Raw genomic sequence first — 17,969 nt, 5'->3', positions numbered from 1 at the left:
CCAGACACAGCAGCATGGCATGGAGATGCCAGCTCAGGCCTGGACACACTGCCCAGAGCCCAGACACATCCCAGATTTAGGACAAGGGTGAGGAGGAAGAGGACAGACAGGCTGGTTGCTGGTTGAGCTGCAGCTCCCTGGAGGACGATTCTGGAAGGTCACAGATGTGGGTGCACTTTGGGTGGATGACCCTGTTTCCCCTCACTCACCTTACAGACCCGGGCAACTCGGGACACAATGGTATTCTCAAAGAACTCAAACTCCTGGCCCGTCTCACTGAAGAAGAAGTAGATCTTATCATCATCACCTATCGGGCTGCCCAGGCTTTCAGGAACGTAGGCTGAGGCCACAAAGGCAGGGTCTGCAGAGGCCAGTGGAGGATACACAGTCAGTCCAGAAACCTCTGGGACAACATCCCCCACCCAAAGGGTTAGGTAACTGCTCAGTGGGCCTAGGCGGAACTCCACCTTGTAGCCAGTTGAGGGAGCTCTCAGTCTTGGTGGGGCGGGGACTCTGGCTCCTGGAAATGGCTGGGTCGTTTCCCTGGAAGCTGCTAACTGTTCCAGTGTACAGCTCACCATCTGCCAAGAGAATGTTCCCATGGGAATGGCTCCCTTTGGCCCAGTACCCGTGCCCTGCTTAGGGCCCAGAGTGACCGCAGCCCCATCCATCCTGCCTAGACGGAAGCAAGGACTTGGAAGAGGGCAGCCGGGTCACTCAATGCCCTCTGGGAACCAGTACAGCACGGGGATACCACCTTACCTCTGGGACCCATACTGCCCAGAGCCCCGACACACCCCAAATTCACACTCCTGCCCTGTGAATATTCCATGGAGCACAAAAGCACCCAGCCTGTGTGACACCACTTACCAACCACCAGAGCCGTAGACTTGAAGTTGGGGTCGAAGGGACAACGACCCTTGCCATCCTCCAGGAGGACATTGCCGGCCTCATCTTGGGCTAAAGTAAAGCTCGCTATGTTCTGTGGAGGAGTAGACAAGTGGCTCAGGGCCAAGACGTGGAACAAGGAAGTGCACAGCAGGGAGGTGTGCAGGTCCCAAAGTGTGTATCCTCTTTACCCCATGGTCTATGTGAACTCATGTGTGCAGTGGGCACTATTCCCCGGTGAACAGGGAAGAGATATAGCATGGAAGGTAGTCCTGGAGCCAGGAAAAGCAACACAATGCAAACCTAGCAACTTCTGACTCCAAGATCTGTGTTCCACAACAGCCTTAATGCCACCCTCTGCTAGAGCATGTCAGGGAATGGGGTAGGAACACAGGGTGGGCATATGCTGAAGGGTGCACAAGAAGACCCGGAGCATCAAGCACAGCAAGGGAAAGAAACCGGAGGGCAGAAAATTGGAAATCAGACAGGCTCTCTAGCCAAGGTGGTTCCACGCACCCCTCCCTGCTCCTGCAGGGGACCTAGTAGGGGCAGGGCTGCAGCCAGGATAATGGGCTCTGGAGTCTCAAGAGCCTGCTGTTACCTAGAAGCCTGCCCTGAGGGTCCTTCTTCACCAGGAATAAGGGTTAGAGAAGAGCTTCCCTGGCAGAAAAGCTGTGCCCCAAGCAGCCAAGCCCCGGGGTAGATGAGGGAACTCACAATGTAAGCACACAGGGGGCTGAAGGCTGCTGTGCCACAGGTGAGCAGGTGGCTGCTGTTGAGCGGCAGGAGGATCTTGATGTAGTTTTGACAGTCACGCTGTGGGGAAGGAGAGCATGTCAGGTCCACAGATGCCACCAGGGGGCAGAGCTGAGGCCTCCTCCCAAGTCCCAAGGCAAGAACAATAGAAAGCAGCTCTGGGCCAGGGCCTGGCTGGCAGAGCTTAAGCAGGGTCTGCACTGGGACTCAGCTAGTTTCCAGATTGGCTACTGCTCCTTCTCTGAGGTGAAAGGCACCCTAGAGAAGGGAATCCCACCTTTCGGAGTGCCTTAGTCCTCTTGAGAGTCTTCTCCAACCCAGAGGAGAGACAGGAGGTAAAGCAGAAGAAACTGCTCAGCCCTGAACTGCTGGCTCAAATTCCACCTCTACGAGGCATCTGATAGGAATTTCCAAATTGGTGCCACCAATGCCCCAAGACCCACTGAAGTCTGTCCATCTTTCCAGTGGGAGGCCGTGGCCTGGCTCTCTCAATTCTACATCTTCCTGGATGCTAAACCTTCAATGAACAAAAACCCAGAATTTGATCATTTCTCACCTTTTTATGGAATCGCCTGACCCACAATGGCTTCCCTTGTATTCAGTTGCAGAGAGGACACTATCATCAACACAATGGGGCCCATTTGTTTATTTGTGACATACAGAGCCCAGGCTCGCCTGGAATTAATAATCCTCTGCCGGACAAGTGCTAGAATTACAAGGAGGCACAAGTATGCCTGGCTCAAAGCTGTCCTTTTAGAACACAAGCAAGATAGGCCTGATGGCACAAGTCAATATTTCCAGCTACTCAGGAGGCTGAGAGAAGAGGATCACAAGTTCAAGTCCAGCCTGGGTGTAAAGGGCATCTAGGTAACAAAGTGAGAACCTGCCTCTCAGAAAGAGAGGGTCAGGGATGTAGCTCAGTGGTAGAGCACTTGTCTAACGTGTGAGACCCTAGGATTAATCTCAAGTTCCATAAAACAATATAAAAACAGACACAGCCATGCCGCTTGTCTGCTAAGCTTTCTACTGGTTTCCAAAATGATTCATTCACTCAGAATGAAAGCCAAAGTCCTGCTTAGTGTCTGGGTAGTTCACAGTCAAGTTCCCACCTTCCTCTAAGTAGTCTTTGCACTATACAAATGTCTGTCTTTCTTTCTTTTTTGTTTTTGTTTTTTTAAGACAGGATTTTTCTGTGTAGTTTTTGCTGTCCTAGAACTCACTCTGTACCCCAGGCTGGCCTTGAACTCAGAGATCCACCTGCCTCTGACTCTAGAGTACTGAGATTAAAGGTGTGTGATACCATTATCACCCAGCTTCTTTTGGTCTTGTTTATTTTATGTGGATGAGTGTTTTTGCCTGCACTGATGTGTGGACCTCTTTTGTGCCAGGTGCCTGTGGAGGGCAGAAGAGGGTTTCGGGTCCCTGGGGACTGGAATTATAGAAGGTTATGAGCTGTCGTGTGGGTGCTGGGAAACAGGCTGCTCCTCCAGAAGAGCAGCCCATACTTATAACTGCTGGAACATCTCTCCAGCCTTGGTATTTTCTTTTTTTCATGATCACCTTATTAACTGATTTTTCATTGGTTTTTCTTTCATTTTTTAGCTTTTTGAAATGGTGTCACAGAGTTCATTATATCAATCTGCGATATAGTCCAGGATGATCCTGAACTTCTAATCCTCCTGCCCAGGTTTGGGGATTACAGGCATGATTTTACTTTTTCATAATGTCTCTAGTAGCTAACAGTAGAGACCAAGTGCTGAAGAGGGGCTGAGGCGCTGTTCATGGCCAGATCACTCGTCTAGCTTGTGGGAGGCACTGTGTTCCAACCCACATTGCCAACAAGTACTTGTTGACTGTTCCAGAATGAATCGTGAGTGGATGGGGACATCCAGAACTTAGCCTGAAGGCCCTGGGAATGGCAGCAAGTCCTACAGGAGAACCTTGGACTGGGATGGACCCCATCTAATGTCTTGGCTGAAATCAACACTAGAATCTGCCAGACTTGTTTGTCCACTAGAGACCCTTTACAGACATAATCACTAACTCACCAGGTTCATGTTGGTGCTGAGACTAATGGGACACTGTTTTATGTGTGAGGGACCCTGGACGCACTGGTTTATCCAGGGATACAGGCAAATTATCCCTGTCTTACAGGTGGGGACAGCAAGGCTCTGCCAGATGAATCTATTTATCCAAGATCACAGAGAGGACAGGGCTGGAAGCTGGGGCTGGGGCTGGGGCTGGAGCTGGGATTCAAGCCCAGTGCTGGCTATGTCCAGGCTGTGCCCTTTCCATAACAGCTGTATCTGCTCAGTGTTCTGCCCAGATCCTTCAGTCTCTCTCACCTTTGGATCCTTGCCCTTGAAGCTGCACTGCTGCTTTCTGTCAGCATCTGCACTCCACAGCAGCTGGAGAAGAAGGAAAGGAAAATAGTGTGCAAGGACATGGAGGGTCCTGTCCTGTCCAGAGCATCCTGACCAGCAGGCCAGCTTCCCAAACACACACACCCACTGGCACACACACACCTCACATACACCTCACATACACCTCTCCTTGACACACACTGACATCCCCCAACACACACACCCGACACCCCCCCCACATGGACACACACTGACACCCCCCAACACACATACCCGACACCCCCCCCCACATGCACACAGACACACACACAACTATACACACACACATACCTAGCCACTCTTGTACATCTCTCACCTCTTGGTATTCCCCGCCTGGCAAGAAGCTGAGGTTGCTGTTAAGTGCAAAGAGGGCTTCTCGGGCCCCCACATACAGCGTCTTGCCATCCCGGCTCAGCAGAAGGGCCGTGTAGTTGGAGACGTTTTCAGCTTCAAATTTTCTAATTAGCCTTTCTTCAGAGCCTGGGGATAGAAGCCAACATGCTTGAGAATGGCCTTTTCCATCCATTTTAGAATGACTGCATTTAGTTTATGGGAGATCTGTAGGACAGTCAGTGGCATGAACCTACAGCAATAGGTTGGATATTAAGAAGAGAATCATTCCTGACACTCAGACATAAGAAAAAAATGCATTAAGGTACACGGAGAAGGACATTAATTATAGCTCCATTCACAGGAATGAAAAAGTGGAAACTGGGCTGGAGAGATGGCTCAGCAGCTAAGAGCACTGACTGTTCTTCTAGAGGTCCTGAGTTCAATTCCCAGCAACTACATGTGGCTCCCAACCATCTGTAATGGGATCCGATGCCTCTTCTGGTGTGTCTGAAGACAGCAACAGTGTACTAGTGTACTCATATACATTAAATAAATAATTCTTTTTTTTTTTTGGTTTTTCGAGACAGGGTTTCTCTGTATAGTCCTGGCTGTCCTAGAACTCACTCTGTAGACCAAGCTGGCCTTGAACTCAGAAATCTGCCTGCTTCTGCCTTCCAAGTGCTGGGTGGCGTGTACCATCACCGCCCAGCTAAATAAATAATTCTTTTAAAAAAAAAAAAGTGGAGCTGGGTGGTGGTGGCACACGCCTTTAGTCCCAGCACTTGGGAGGCAGAGGCAGATGGATTTCTCAGTTCAAGGCCAGCCTGGTCTACAGAGTGAGTTCCAGGACAGCCAGGGCTATACAGAGAAACCCTGTCTAGAAAAAAAAACGAACAACAACAACAAAAAAAAAAGCTAAAAGTCCGAGGTTGGGTAAGAATAAATTATGATAGTCCATTCAATGGGATATAACCCAGCATGCAAAAACATCATAGATTAGAAACTCCAGAAAATATGCAGATAAAGTTGTAAAAGAGATACATAGTCTAGCTAGGTGTGATGGTACACGCCTGCAATCCCAGCACATGGGAGGATGAGGTGGGGAATTAGAAGTTTCAGCCCAATCTGGGTTTACTTAAGTGAGACACAGGTTTTTTTTGGGGGGGGGGCAGAATACGAAACAAATTAAAATATAAAGTCATGAATAACAATTAAGAAAGGACAGGCAGGTGGCCCAGTGGGTAAAGGTGCTTGTCACTAAGCCTGACCACGAGTTCAATACCCTGGATCCATAGGGTAGAAGAGAATGACGCCCACAAGCTGTCACCTGACCCCCTCATGAGTGTCATGGCAGTATGCATGCACACACACAAATGACTGTAAGGAAGAGAAGAAAGGCTGACACATTTAACATCCTCCTTTGCACAGCATCTGATCCAAAGACAAGGAAATGCAAAGCCAGCCCCCTCCTTCTCTGACCTGCCTCCAACTGGAGCCCCAGCACTCAGGGAGACCGCTACTAAACATCAGCCTGGACCTCAATACAAGACTGTGCCACAGACAGCCCGCATGCCTGGGGTTGGAGAGTGCTGGTGGGGTGAGATGAAACTCTGCTGTCCGTCCTAGGAACAAAGAGGGTCACAATCCGCTGTACTAGGCTAATAGGCTCGGGGTGTGGCTCAGTACATGTTTGTCTAACACATAACAGCCTGGATTTAGTCCCTAACAGTACACATGCCTGTATGTCAGATACACACAAGTAAGGATTACAACAGACATTAGAAATACAATGGTGCCCGGCAGTGGTGGCGCATGCCTTTAGTTCTAGCACTTGGGAGGCAGACACAGGCGGATTTCTGAGTTCAAGGCCAGCCTGGTCTACACAGAGAAACCCTGTCTCAAAAAAAGAAAAGACAAAAAACAAGGGGCTGGAGAGATGGCTCAGTGGTTAAGAACACTGACTGCTCTTCCAGAGGTCCTGAATTCAATTCCCAGCAACCACATGGTGGCTCACAACCATCTGTAACGGAATCTGATGCCCTCTTCTGGTGTGTCTGAAGAGAGCAACAGCATACTCACATATATAAAAATAAATAAATCTTAAAAAACAAAACAAACAAAAAACTTTAAAAAAATAAAATAAAGTGTTAAAGTGTATTGTAAGGGTTAATTTGTGGCTGACACCCAGCCTAGGCCACTGTGAAGTATATAACCTTAGCCCAAATGGAGTTTGTTCTTTTTTTTTTTTTTTTTTTTTTTTTTTTTTTTTTTTTTTTGGTTTTTCAAAACAGGGTTTCTTTGTATAGCCCTGGCTGTCCTGGAACTCACTCTGTACACGAGGCTGGCCTCGAACTCAGAAATCCGCCTGCCTCTGCCTCCCAAGTGCTGGGATTAAAGGCGTGCGCCACCACCGCCCGGCTTGTTCTTTTTTTTTTTTTCCGGAGACAGCTCTGTTACATAGCCCAGATTAGTCTCAAAATCACGATTCCCGATTCTCCTGCCTCAGCCTCTTGAGTGCTGGGTGACAAGCGGGCATCAGCATGCCCAGGCAGGGTATTATTTTAAGTGGCAAAGGAGGGAAAGCACAGAGCATGTAGGGACTGGCGAGAGAGATGAAAAGTCTCATTTGTCCCTGTAGTAGGCTGAAAGATGCAAGGCAAGAGAGAAATGGTAGTGTGAGCATCTCATGTTGTGAGCATCTCACGACAGTGTCCAAAGGAACACTGGCAGGTGGGAGCTCTTGATGACCCAAAGAACCAGTCACAGAATGCAATGGCTGACAGTGCCAGTTCTTACAGCCAAGCCTTTCCTGCTTAACATTTAGAAGAGTGTGTGTGAGTGTGTAGATCAGAGGTCAACCTCTGGGAAGCGGTATTCTCTTCCACCGCATGGGTCCTATGGATTGGATGCTGAGTGCCAGGCTTGGCAACAACAGTGCCCTTACCCACTGAGCCATCTGGCCAGCCCTCATGCATTTATTTATATACATACACACATACACACACACACACACACAGTACAATGAAAAAACTTTAGGACCTACTCATTTTTGTAGAAGATGTAATTATTATGAGATAATAATTGTTTATCACTAAGTAAAAGTGAAGGTTACAGAATGTCTGGGTAGATTATTTCACTTTGTAGGAAAACAATCCAGGCACGAAACACTGCAGCGACCCCGAGGAGGACATGAGCATTTTTCCTCTTAAACATATTATTTTGAGGTTTTACAGTAACTTAAACTTACGTAATGTAAAAGATGTAAATTTAAGAGGCAAAAAGAAACAACACCCACTAGCCCATCAGTGTGTTCACACTCTGAATAACTGATGGACACAGAGAGAAAACATTTAAAACAGAATCAAAACAAAACAAAAAACAAAAAAACAAATAAACAAACCAAAACCCAGCAATCAGAAAGCAGCCCCTGACCAGCCTCAGGCATGTCCCAACTGAGCGTGGCTCAGGACCATGCAAACAAACACACTCCCAGAGCTGGGAAGCCATGGGGCAGCATGCCAGCCAAGCAATGTGAGGATGACTTCATGTGTGTCTGCATGTCCAGTGTTTTTACATACCCTCAGCCTGGTTCCAGGAAGAGGTAAGGAAACACAAAGATAAGAAATGGTTGAAATAGAAGCATTAACATCACACGCAGAGTAAAACCAATCTGAAGAAGACATCTAAACCAGAGAGAAAAGATCGGTCACATAAGCAGGTCACAGGATCTTCACATAGCTATTGGGGTGGGTTGCAAATTTAGTACCAAGACTCCTGGTAGCCACGGAGAAAGGGGAAATGAAAAAACTTGGTTCCCATACTGTTCAAGAACAGGAAACCACAGCAGCCCTTTGACAGAAGCTCAGCCTTTTACCACACAGCACAGGATGCAGAAGCAGCTCTCAGTGGGGCTTCCCCAATAAGCCTGCTGAGACACATGGGCTAGGTAACACCTCCAGTCACTGGACAATAGGGCCCATAGCTGCTCCCTAGAAGGTCTGCTGGGGAGGGATGTGGTGCAGAAGTTGGAGGAAATTTGTGTGGCTCTGTGGCTGAAGTTTTGTCATACTCCTAAAACCCAGAGTTACATACCGGGCTGCACTAGAATGGTCCGGTCCTGCCTGAGACCAGAGGCAGTCGAAACCCAAAGATGTCCTCTACCAAGAGCCTCTTCTCAAACTCTGAACTCCTGCAGCGCCGAGACATCCAACCCTTAGTACTTCGATACTCTGGGGGACCAAGGAAAGTTCCAACACTAATCCAACCTCCCTACACATCACCTGGACCCAGGCCCTCCCAAGAGAGTCTGAAACTGCTGGTCTGAGCCTCTTGACCAGCTCCCAGTGACTTAGAAGAAGGTGGCCCATGAACTTCACTCTGAGAAGCTCCAAGGAGGCCCTTTTGTATGATGCCCACCGAATTCACTGTGGCTTTTAGTGTGTATCACAAGGATAAGACAAAAAGTGAGGCTCACAGGAGCCTCACTAAGACTCAGCGAGATCAAGACACACAGCTCCTGCACCCCTTTATCTCTTGCACCCCTCAAGGTTTTCTGGAAGCACAGGCTGACCCTGGTTTGCCAGAGCTTATCTGCCTGCACCAGAGGGCATTTCCACCTGGGTGGGACCTACAGCTCTAAGCGGGAAGCCACCCTTGGATTCTGTCCAGATACAGAAATGCCAAGAGTCCGAGATAAGCACAAGTTCCAGGTGGCAGCTCGACACCCCCTCCACTTCAGCCTGGGTGGATGGCAAGCTGCCCAGGGTCCCTCAGACAAAGTCAAGCCAGACAGGAGAGGAAGGCTAGGTGCCAGTGGTCCAAGACTCTCCATATCTGCTGGAAACACACTGAACAGAGTGACCAAGGCATGGAAAGTGGACCATGCCTTGAAGTGAGCATAGTGCCTTCATAACATGCCCTCTCATGCTGGGACCTCCCTCCATCCCTGCCCTCAGCCCTCTTCCTTCCACCCTGTGCCTCAAACTTAAGAGTCATGGTGCACTGATGAACCCGGCTGTGGACCTCACTATTTCCCACTGGTTATTTCTCAGGGCAGACTGAGACCATATAGTGGAGTCAAAGACCTGGTTCAAATGCAGCCTCTGCCACTCATAAGGACAAGCCACTTAACCTCTCAGAGCCCCACTTTCCTTATCTGCAAAATGGGGACAATAATAGCCCTCTGCCTCATAGAGTTGTTATGAGAAGAAACGAGATTACGTATGTAAATAATAATGTACATAATAACCCACACTTACTGAGAGCTTTACTCAAAACAACTTTACACACGTTACCCCTGCGCTGGCATGGTGCCTGGCACACGATCAACACTCGAGTAGCTCAAAAACAAAATCCAAAAGCCCTGCAGGAAAATCCAGACGGGCAAGCCACAGAGGGCAGGGCAGGGGGTGCGGCCTCCCTTCTGAGAGCTTACAGCATCAGCCCATTCCACCTGAGCCTGAATGTGGCCCACAAGGGTCTCATGATCAGATCAGCTAGAAACAGAATGTGTGCTACAAGCGCACATTGGGTGCTGTGACTACCCAAGCTCCCATGTGTCTAGGGCTACCTCAACAGAGTGGCTGTGTAGACGTCTGTGTAGAGGGCCCTGCCTGAGCCTGCCCATGTCTGTGTGTCTGTGTGCCTATGCGCACGGAACCTTGAGGCCAGTCCAGGCTTGTGCATGAGTTCCTGGTGCTCTTTGTGCAGAGGTGACTGGAGAGGTAGAGATGTGTAGGTGTATGTGTGTGTGTGTATGGGTGTTCTGTTGTGCCAAAGAGCATGTTCCACCTGGTCTCCTGGCTGTGAATATGGCTCAGGTATTCTCCCTGTTTCCCTACCTGGGGCTTAGTCCCTAACTAGAAACTCTGGCTGCTGTCCTAATCAGGATGGGACCTCTCTATGGGCCCCAGGAAACTTGAGCCAGTGGCTGCCCAGGAGCTGGGGCTCCCCCAAGGGCCTATGCTCCTCATGAGTACTCCATCCTTCAAGAAAATAGGATAGGGCTATTAATCTAGGGCAGCCACCTACAGGGTTCCACACCCCAACCTAGCTGGAAGTGATGTGGGAACTCCTCAGCCCCCTGCCTCACAGAGATTCTCCTTAACCCTGTGACTCAGCCGGAAGCTTGGAACTTTCTGGGTTAAAACAGGAATAGGGCTTAGCCTCACCCTAGGCAGTGCTGACTCAAGAGTCCCACCCCACTTTGCTCTGCTCCATGACTCCTGAGCCACCACAGTGAGATGCTGACCTGGCCCTAGCTTCTTGTCCTCCACAGGCCCCAGCAGGCTAAGGCCAGAAAACACTATCCTCCCTACAGAGTCACAGCCAGCCAAGGTTTTGCAGGGGTGTGAAAGGCCTCCTGGGTGTCTCAGGGACATCATGCAAAGTCACCACAATCTTGAACCCACTTGCTACAGTCAGCAGCAAACTGACCTATATGCACTTCCTTTCTCCACACCACCCAGTGCTGAGCAGGAAGCAGCCACCTTGTCCCTAGGCTACATAAGTGGGGAGCCAAGGTCGACACTCACTGGACTAAGGTTAGGACAGAGTCCACAAAAGAGGGTTAGTCCCAATGTGGTGGCTACCGGAGGGCTATGTGCCAAACTCTCCCCTGGAGTTTCTGAAGTCCTCAAGAATCCACTTGTCAGCTTGGTGTGGTAGTCAGTAATCCTAGGACCATGTTAGTTTGTAAGAGTATGAAGGATCAGAAGTTCGAGGTCATCCTTGGCATCAAGGCAAGTGTGAATTCAGCATGGACTACACAAGACTGTCTCAACCCACTTCCTCACCCCACAAAAAGGAAAGCATTTGAAGCATTTGGGAGACTGAGGATGAACTTACTGGAAGTTTAAGGATGTCTAGGCTATACCTCAAGACCTTGACTCCAAAACAAAACCAATAATAATAACAATACTAGACCAAAACCAGAGCAAGAGAATGAGCAAGTGTTTGTGTTCATGGAGTCCCTGTGTGACTGGCCAACCGATCAGAGCCACAAAGCCACGAGACCTGTGCTCTAACTACAAAGGCTGTTCCAATACCTTCAGGCCTTGACCTCTGCCCCACCCCTCTGGGGCCCATGCAGGACCATGGTCAGCTCCTGTGTCCCACTATTCTGTGGCTGGCCACTCTAACTCTCTCTTCTACTGTGGCCTCTATCCTCCTGTCCACCTTCTTCCTCACAGAAGTCTCCAGTTTTTTTCTGAAGAAACAGGGGCCACTGGGTACAGTGACCTCAATGTCCAGCTTGACCACACATGGGAGCCCTCCCTTTCAGAAAACACCTCGTTCCTTCTAGAAACTTCTAGAAACTCCTCCAAAGAGCTTTCACCTTTCAGCCTCCCACGCATTCTTCCAGGGAACTGGCTTCAACCAGCTCCACACTTGGTGGGTAAGCCCTCGAAGGCCCAGGAAATGTCTCACTTGATAACTTGAAAGCTTGTCCTCAAGGGTCATCTCACGTCTTCCTCACAAACCCTGGGTTCTGCAGATTCAATCCCACAATCCCCTCCAGGTGGGGTAGGGGTAGGATTGCTCTCCGCTTCGGGTACGTGGTAGGAGTGGATATGAACCTGTGCTGGCCAGCTCCTGTCTGTGGTGTTAACCACTCTTTGGCCTCTCAAGGCTTTTCTCTCGTGTATTGCTCTTGATCTTCTCACTCTGAGAAGGGTCACATGTCCACACCTACTACAGAGTCTAGTGACCCCCCAGGCACAATGGGTTACTCCAAGGACACCCTCCTGTGGGCCCCTCTCATGCCTCTTTGTGCCACTGTGTCTTGGGATCTTCCTACCCTCCAGTTCAGCTGTGTGTTGCCCTTCCTTTCCTCAGCCATGCATATGCAATCTATCATTAACTTCTGTGGACTTCCCCTCCTTTGAATTTTCCTAATCTGCCCCACCTCACTCGTCTACAACCATAGTCCTGCCCGAGGCCCCTGCTTCTCCTACCCAGGCTACTATAGCCTCCCTAGTGTCCCATACTACAGAAGAAAGGCTCTCCAAGATCTGTCACTTCCACCGCCTCACAAAGACCACCATCGTGGAGCGTTACACAATGCAGGCCCCCACCCATCTAGAGAGTGGCACAGAACTGACATTCAAGGGTGCTTTGGTCTCAGCCAGCTCTGTGCTGCTGTTCCCCCGACTCAGCTATACTTATCAGCTCCTCTATAGGTCTTCCTGAATCTCCAGCCACACGAGGGTATAGCTGTTCTTTGGCTACTCTTCTTTCTTCCATCCTTCTCCACCCCTTTTCTTCCACCCTTTCAACCACCTAACACTAAATAAAAGAGAGAAAAGCAGGCTGGAGAGATGGCTCAGCAGTTAAAAAGAATTGACTCCTCTTCCAGAGGTCCTGAGTTCAACTGCCAGCAACCATATGATGGCTCACAACCATCTGTAATGAGATCTGACACCCTCTTCTGGGGTGTCTGAAGTCAGCGACAGTGTACTTACATATAATAAATAAAAATTTTTAAAAAAAATATTTATTTAAAATATAAAAGAGAGAGAGAAAGAAAGAGAGAAAGAGAGAGGGGTAGAGAAGAAAGGAAAGAGATCCTAGAATAAAGTTAGGGGTCAGAAAAAGGGTTATTAGACTACTTCCTGCTGATTAGGGGCATTACATTCCATGGGGCAATTTTGATCTTCACAGTCAGGATATCTGATTTCTTTTTGTTGTTGTTGTTGTTGTTGTTTTTCCGAGACAGGGTTTCTCTGTGTAGCCCTGGCTGTCCTGGAACTCACTCTGTAGACCAGGCTGGCCTCGAACTCAGAAATCCACCTGCTTCTGCCTCCCAAGTGCTGGGATTAAAGGTATGTGCCACCACCACCCCCCCAACTCCCCCCACCCGCTAGGATATCTGATTTCTTATTGTGTCTTCTTTGCACACAACTACTTAACAAATCGAAAACAACAACAACCGACCAACAACCCACCATGCCTGAGGAGCCCTAGCATTTATATATCCTCTATAAAGGCCCCAGAATCCCAAACACCACACAATCACAGAATCTATCTGCAACTGGCAAAATCACGCCCTGCCAGAGCAGGCAGATCATAGTCAGCTGCTGTGGACCATCTGCAGCAGTCCCATATCCCACACCTGGGACTAAAACAAAAACATATTTTTATATTTCTGTGCTTTTGAAAGAAACCAAAATTCCAAAACTGCCACTGTGTGAGGGCCTGTCATACATTTCACACCTGTCGAAGGCTCAGGAGACATTTTTTTACATTGATGAGCTTCTGGTTCTGCCTTTTCCACCAAACAGAAGAGCACTGTCGTGATCAAGACTAAATCTTATTGCTATCGTAATAGCACGCTTCACCTAGTCAGGTGACTTCAAAGGAGGTGTGTTATGAACGTTTGCTGACTGAGCAAAAAAGCATACTCCCTCATTTTAAGGTGCTAGCATCCAGAAAGAAGCCCCAGGCTAACAGAAGTCAGCATGGAGGTCCTAAAGGTTCTTGCTCCATCCACACTGCGTCTGACCCCTCCAATCACCAGCAGCTCGTTCAGTTGTAGCACCCAAAAGCCACAGAGAGACATGTGGCAGCAAATACTGGTGCAGGAAATAGAAAATGAGCCACAGAGATGCAGAGCAACGGATAGGAAGTCCTAAAAGCCACAGCACATCCTGATGTCATCACCGATCACTTGTGTGACCTGGGGCCAGCCACCTGCCTCCAAGGTGGAAGGAAGGCCTGCAGGAGGGCTATGATGACTAACAGACTGTCACATGCAGCACTCTCCTTCCTGCCCTATTGTCCTCCCCTCCCATCTTTGGCACCCCTCCACACACGTGTGACAGGCTTTCTCGGTGGTAACATCTGAGTGGGCAAGGGAAACAGAATTGGTATGAAGGAACAGAATGCACAGGCTTGAGGTCCTCAAAAGAGGAGGTGGCTGCTTAGCCCCAGCTGCTTATTGCTAGGAAAGGGGGCCCTAGGGCCAGAACTCTGGATTTTTATACAAAATTTCCTAGGTTTTATATATCAGCCATTAATTAAAAAATTCTAAGTCACTTGGAAGCCAAGCAAAATATATCCCCAGGCTGGCTTTGGCCATCACCCCTAGTGTGCAAACCTCTGATATATGTGCCCCTTATTCCCTGGCCAAGCCCCTGATATCCAATTTGACAGTGCCTCTGGGCCTCAGCTGGCTCCCTTGCTGTGTCTGCTCTTACTAAAGGGCTGAACTGGGCCACTCAGCTGCTTTTGTGTAACTGGCAGGGGAAGCCGGAGGTAGCTGTTCTCGAAGAAAAGAATGAGGCTCCCCAGTCAAGAAACAAACTGGTCCAAGCACAGTCTCTTATCTTTAGTGACCCATGACCCTGACAGAATGAGGTGGCTTGTCTGGGGCTCAACATTTTTCTACACTGGGTGAAACAATACAACTGTACAAGCTGGAGTGAACTGAGCCCAGTGGGTCCTGAAAGCGGATGGCTCTTCCTCTTCTGTAGAGGGAGCCTCTCACACAGGGTGACTGAAGAGAGGCAGAGTGTCTCCTTGACAGATATGAAGCTTTGCGTTCCTGGTTCCACTCTAGCACTGGGGGGGACGGGGGAGTCCCAAAGTAACCAGCTGTCCACTCTAGCCACTCTTTTGAAGAAAAGAGGAATGGGGCTCTGTCTCCCACCTATCACACCTAGCATACGCACCTCTCCCAACCTAGGCTAGTTGAAGGGCTTCCAGACAGGCTCAAGGAAAGGCAGGGCCACAGGCTTGGGAAGGAGCACCCTGAAGAGGATAAATCACTCTCCTCTGTGGTCCTCAGCTATACCCTCACTTCGCCAGCTATCTCCTAGGTTCCCAAGGCTGGAACACCAGCTATGACCCTGACGGGTTGCAGGCAGCCCTGTGGCAGAGATGATCACACAAGAATGAGGCTAACAGTAACCCAGGAGACATCAGAGGGCAAGTGAGAGCAGCAGAGGAAATGCTCGTGGTTACCAGAATGGCAAGAAGCAAGTTCCCTGTGTCAAGACACTGTCCCCTAGAGCAGCTGGCTTCTTTCCAGATGTAGCAAACTCTCCCAGGACAGGAAGGTCAGAGGTAAAGAGCAGGGAGGGCCAACTGAGGGAAAGTAGCTGTACAGTGCAGTCTTATGAGATAGAGCTCTCTAGGATGCTGATCAGAGAGAGGGCAGGCATGGACCACAGGACCAGTTCTTTCCCCTGGGGTGCAGGGAGGGCTCCACCTAAAGTTTCTGAGCCCTGACCCAGCCTAAGCAACCACGGAGATGGGACAGGGGCCACAGGCTCTAAAAAGAGAGTTACGTATGATGACTTGACTTTGTAGACCTCTCAACCAGGTCCCATGAAACAGATGAGACCATGCTACACGGTATATCAACAAGTTCCTTCCACACTCTACAAGTGTAGGAGGCGTAGCACCAGCTGAATGACTTCCACAGAGCAGAGAGAAGCATCAAAGGACGTGAAAGGAAATCCAGTCCTAAGCACTGGAGGGTCTTAAGCCACAAAATAACTTTAAAAGGACAGAACCAGGAGCTCTTGAAATGGGGGCAAACCTAAGCAAGTCTGTGGGAATGACCTCCCATGAGCCCTTAGGACCTGGATTTGTCTCTCCTCCCCAGGGCAGAGCAGGTGCCACCATGCAGTGATCATCATCCACCTCCTGGAGTAAGGCTGGTAGGCTTGGGCAGGGTATCATGCAGTAAAAGCTGCTCCCTTCCACTGGGCAGGCTGCATGTGTCAGGACCCATGCCAAGCACTTTACATATGCTATTTCCATAATCCTCTCAGGAGCCTGGGAGATGGGTCCTGCTATTCTTCTGGTTCTGTGGACAGGGGTACAGGCTTAAGAAGGCCATTGCTTGCCACTTGATGTGTCCTTTGATGAGAGTGGTAAGCCAGTTTTCCCAGCCTGGCTCTTGGCACTCATTCTTGAAGCTCTCCACTGTCCACGTGCCTCTGAAGAATCATCAACAGGCCCGCATAGGAGACAGAACTACAAAGTCTCACGCTGAGCCGAGGTCATATAAGGCAGAGGTCAATGAGCAGACAAGAGGGAACCAGAGCAGCGGCTAGCACAGGGGCCACTCAGGCATCCGTAACTCAGATGGGCAGCTGACTGGTGCCAAGTGCCTTGTTCTCGGCTCAATGGGGCTCTGTTGACTGCATTTTGCAGGCCTACAGTTTAATTCCAATCTGGTTCATACACTGTTCCCAGAACTTTTTAGCAGGACATCTCTGGGGCTGGGAGACATTAATAACTCTTTTAACTGCCCAAATAAGGTGGTTCCACCAGACTTCAGTAGGCTGTGGGAGCAGTTTTGTTTTGCTTCTTCAAGGCCAGATTCCTGCTCGTACCCCACATTACAGCCCTGGAGTAGAGTTTTCACTGTAAAAGAACCCAAATTTCATGCTCTGCTCTGAAGCATGGCTTTCACAGACTTCCAGACTTCCAGCTGGTTTAGGAACCCTCATGGCTGCTCCCCAACTCTCACCCAAAATGTCCTGGGTCTTCCTTCCCTCCTCTGACCATTAGGTGAGGTCACAAGCTGAGGGCTCCCAAGAACCATCAGCAGGAATGAGAGTTCTTTATGAGACTCTAGATGCAGAATAAACTGGACTTTCCACTTCACGGGACTTGGTTTTAGATCAGACAGAGCCCACTATCCCTAAGCATCAGGCTCTTGGAAGTGGATTTGGGTGTGAATTCAGTTCAGGTGGTGGGAAAAGGGGCGTGGTCTCAGTTCTGTGCAATCCCCGATAGGCCTGTGTCAGAAGACTGAAAGGCCCTGGGCTAGGCACCCATGGTCACCATGGGCCTTCCAAGGATGGGTACATTGCCAGGAACATCTAACGAGCCCCCAGAGATGAGACAGGAAACTGTCTCAGGCCAGACTCAAAGGGTGAGCCTGTTCAGTCACAAGGGCATTCCCCATTTGGGACTCCAGCCACAGGACCTGCCTGTAGCCAGGAGGTAAAAAAGTGGAAACCAGGTCTCTAGGGTGCTGTGGAGGCCCAGGAAGGTAAAGAACTGTGGTAGCAGGGTAGCTCAGTCAAGTGTGGATGCAAACCCAGTGCTGAGGTGGCTAGGCATGGCTGAAACACCACAGAGCATGGAGAGGACTCAAAAAGCACTCCCACTCCCCTCCCCCCCATTGGCAGAACCAACAATCAGCACCTCCCAAACACAGTAAAATTATTGTTCCTGGCCTGGCAGTCCTTTCAACCCCTCAGCTGGATACCTCTGTACAATGCACAAGTCACACACTGCCTACCTGTGGCAGCCCTGAATGATCAGGGAATTCATTGTGGGAGCTGGAACTATACAGCTAACCAAAGACAGATGTCCTCCCAGGAAGCAGGGCCCCTCTACTCCCCTATCAGGTCTTCATACCACTCCCTAAGACAAAAGACCTACTGGGTTTGGTGTGGCCCCAAAAGCTAGTCCTGCTTTGCCAAGGCATAAGTAGGAGCCACAGGGGCATGTGCACCCATCTCATAGCCCCTTCCTTATCCCTCAGGCTGAGAGGGTCTAAGGGTCTGGGACAGCAGTTCTCAAACCCTTTGGAGGTCAAAGGACCCTTTCACACGAGTTGCCTAAGAC

General features: G+C 49.6%; 1 protein-coding gene across 2 annotated transcripts in view; it reads right to left on the bottom strand.

Annotated features, from left to right (window-relative positions):
- Positions 1-17,969, bottom strand: part of Sema4b (semaphorin 4B) — a 41,735-nt gene that overhangs the window by 9,525 nt on the left and 14,241 nt on the right. For both annotated transcript variants that reach the window (XM_031387100.1, XM_031387101.1), the window contains exons 3-8: positions 4,363-4,526; positions 3,990-4,052; positions 1,606-1,704; positions 871-982; positions 468-581; positions 210-361 (exon numbers count right to left, since the gene is read on the bottom strand). In XM_031387100.1, the coding sequence (XP_031242960.1) occupies positions 210-361; positions 468-581; positions 871-982; positions 1,606-1,704; positions 3,990-4,052; positions 4,363-4,526 (704 nt within the window). The remainder of the gene's footprint in view (positions 1-209; positions 362-467; positions 582-870; positions 983-1,605; positions 1,705-3,989; positions 4,053-4,362; positions 4,527-17,969) is intronic.

This window comes from Mastomys coucha, unplaced genomic scaffold (genome assembly GCF_008632895.1).
Source record: "Mastomys coucha isolate ucsf_1 unplaced genomic scaffold, UCSF_Mcou_1 pScaffold21, whole genome shotgun sequence".
In the NCBI taxonomy this organism is placed as follows: Eukaryota; Metazoa; Chordata; class Mammalia; order Rodentia; family Muridae; genus Mastomys; species Mastomys coucha.
This window is presented reverse-complemented; position numbering and strand designations above follow the sequence as displayed.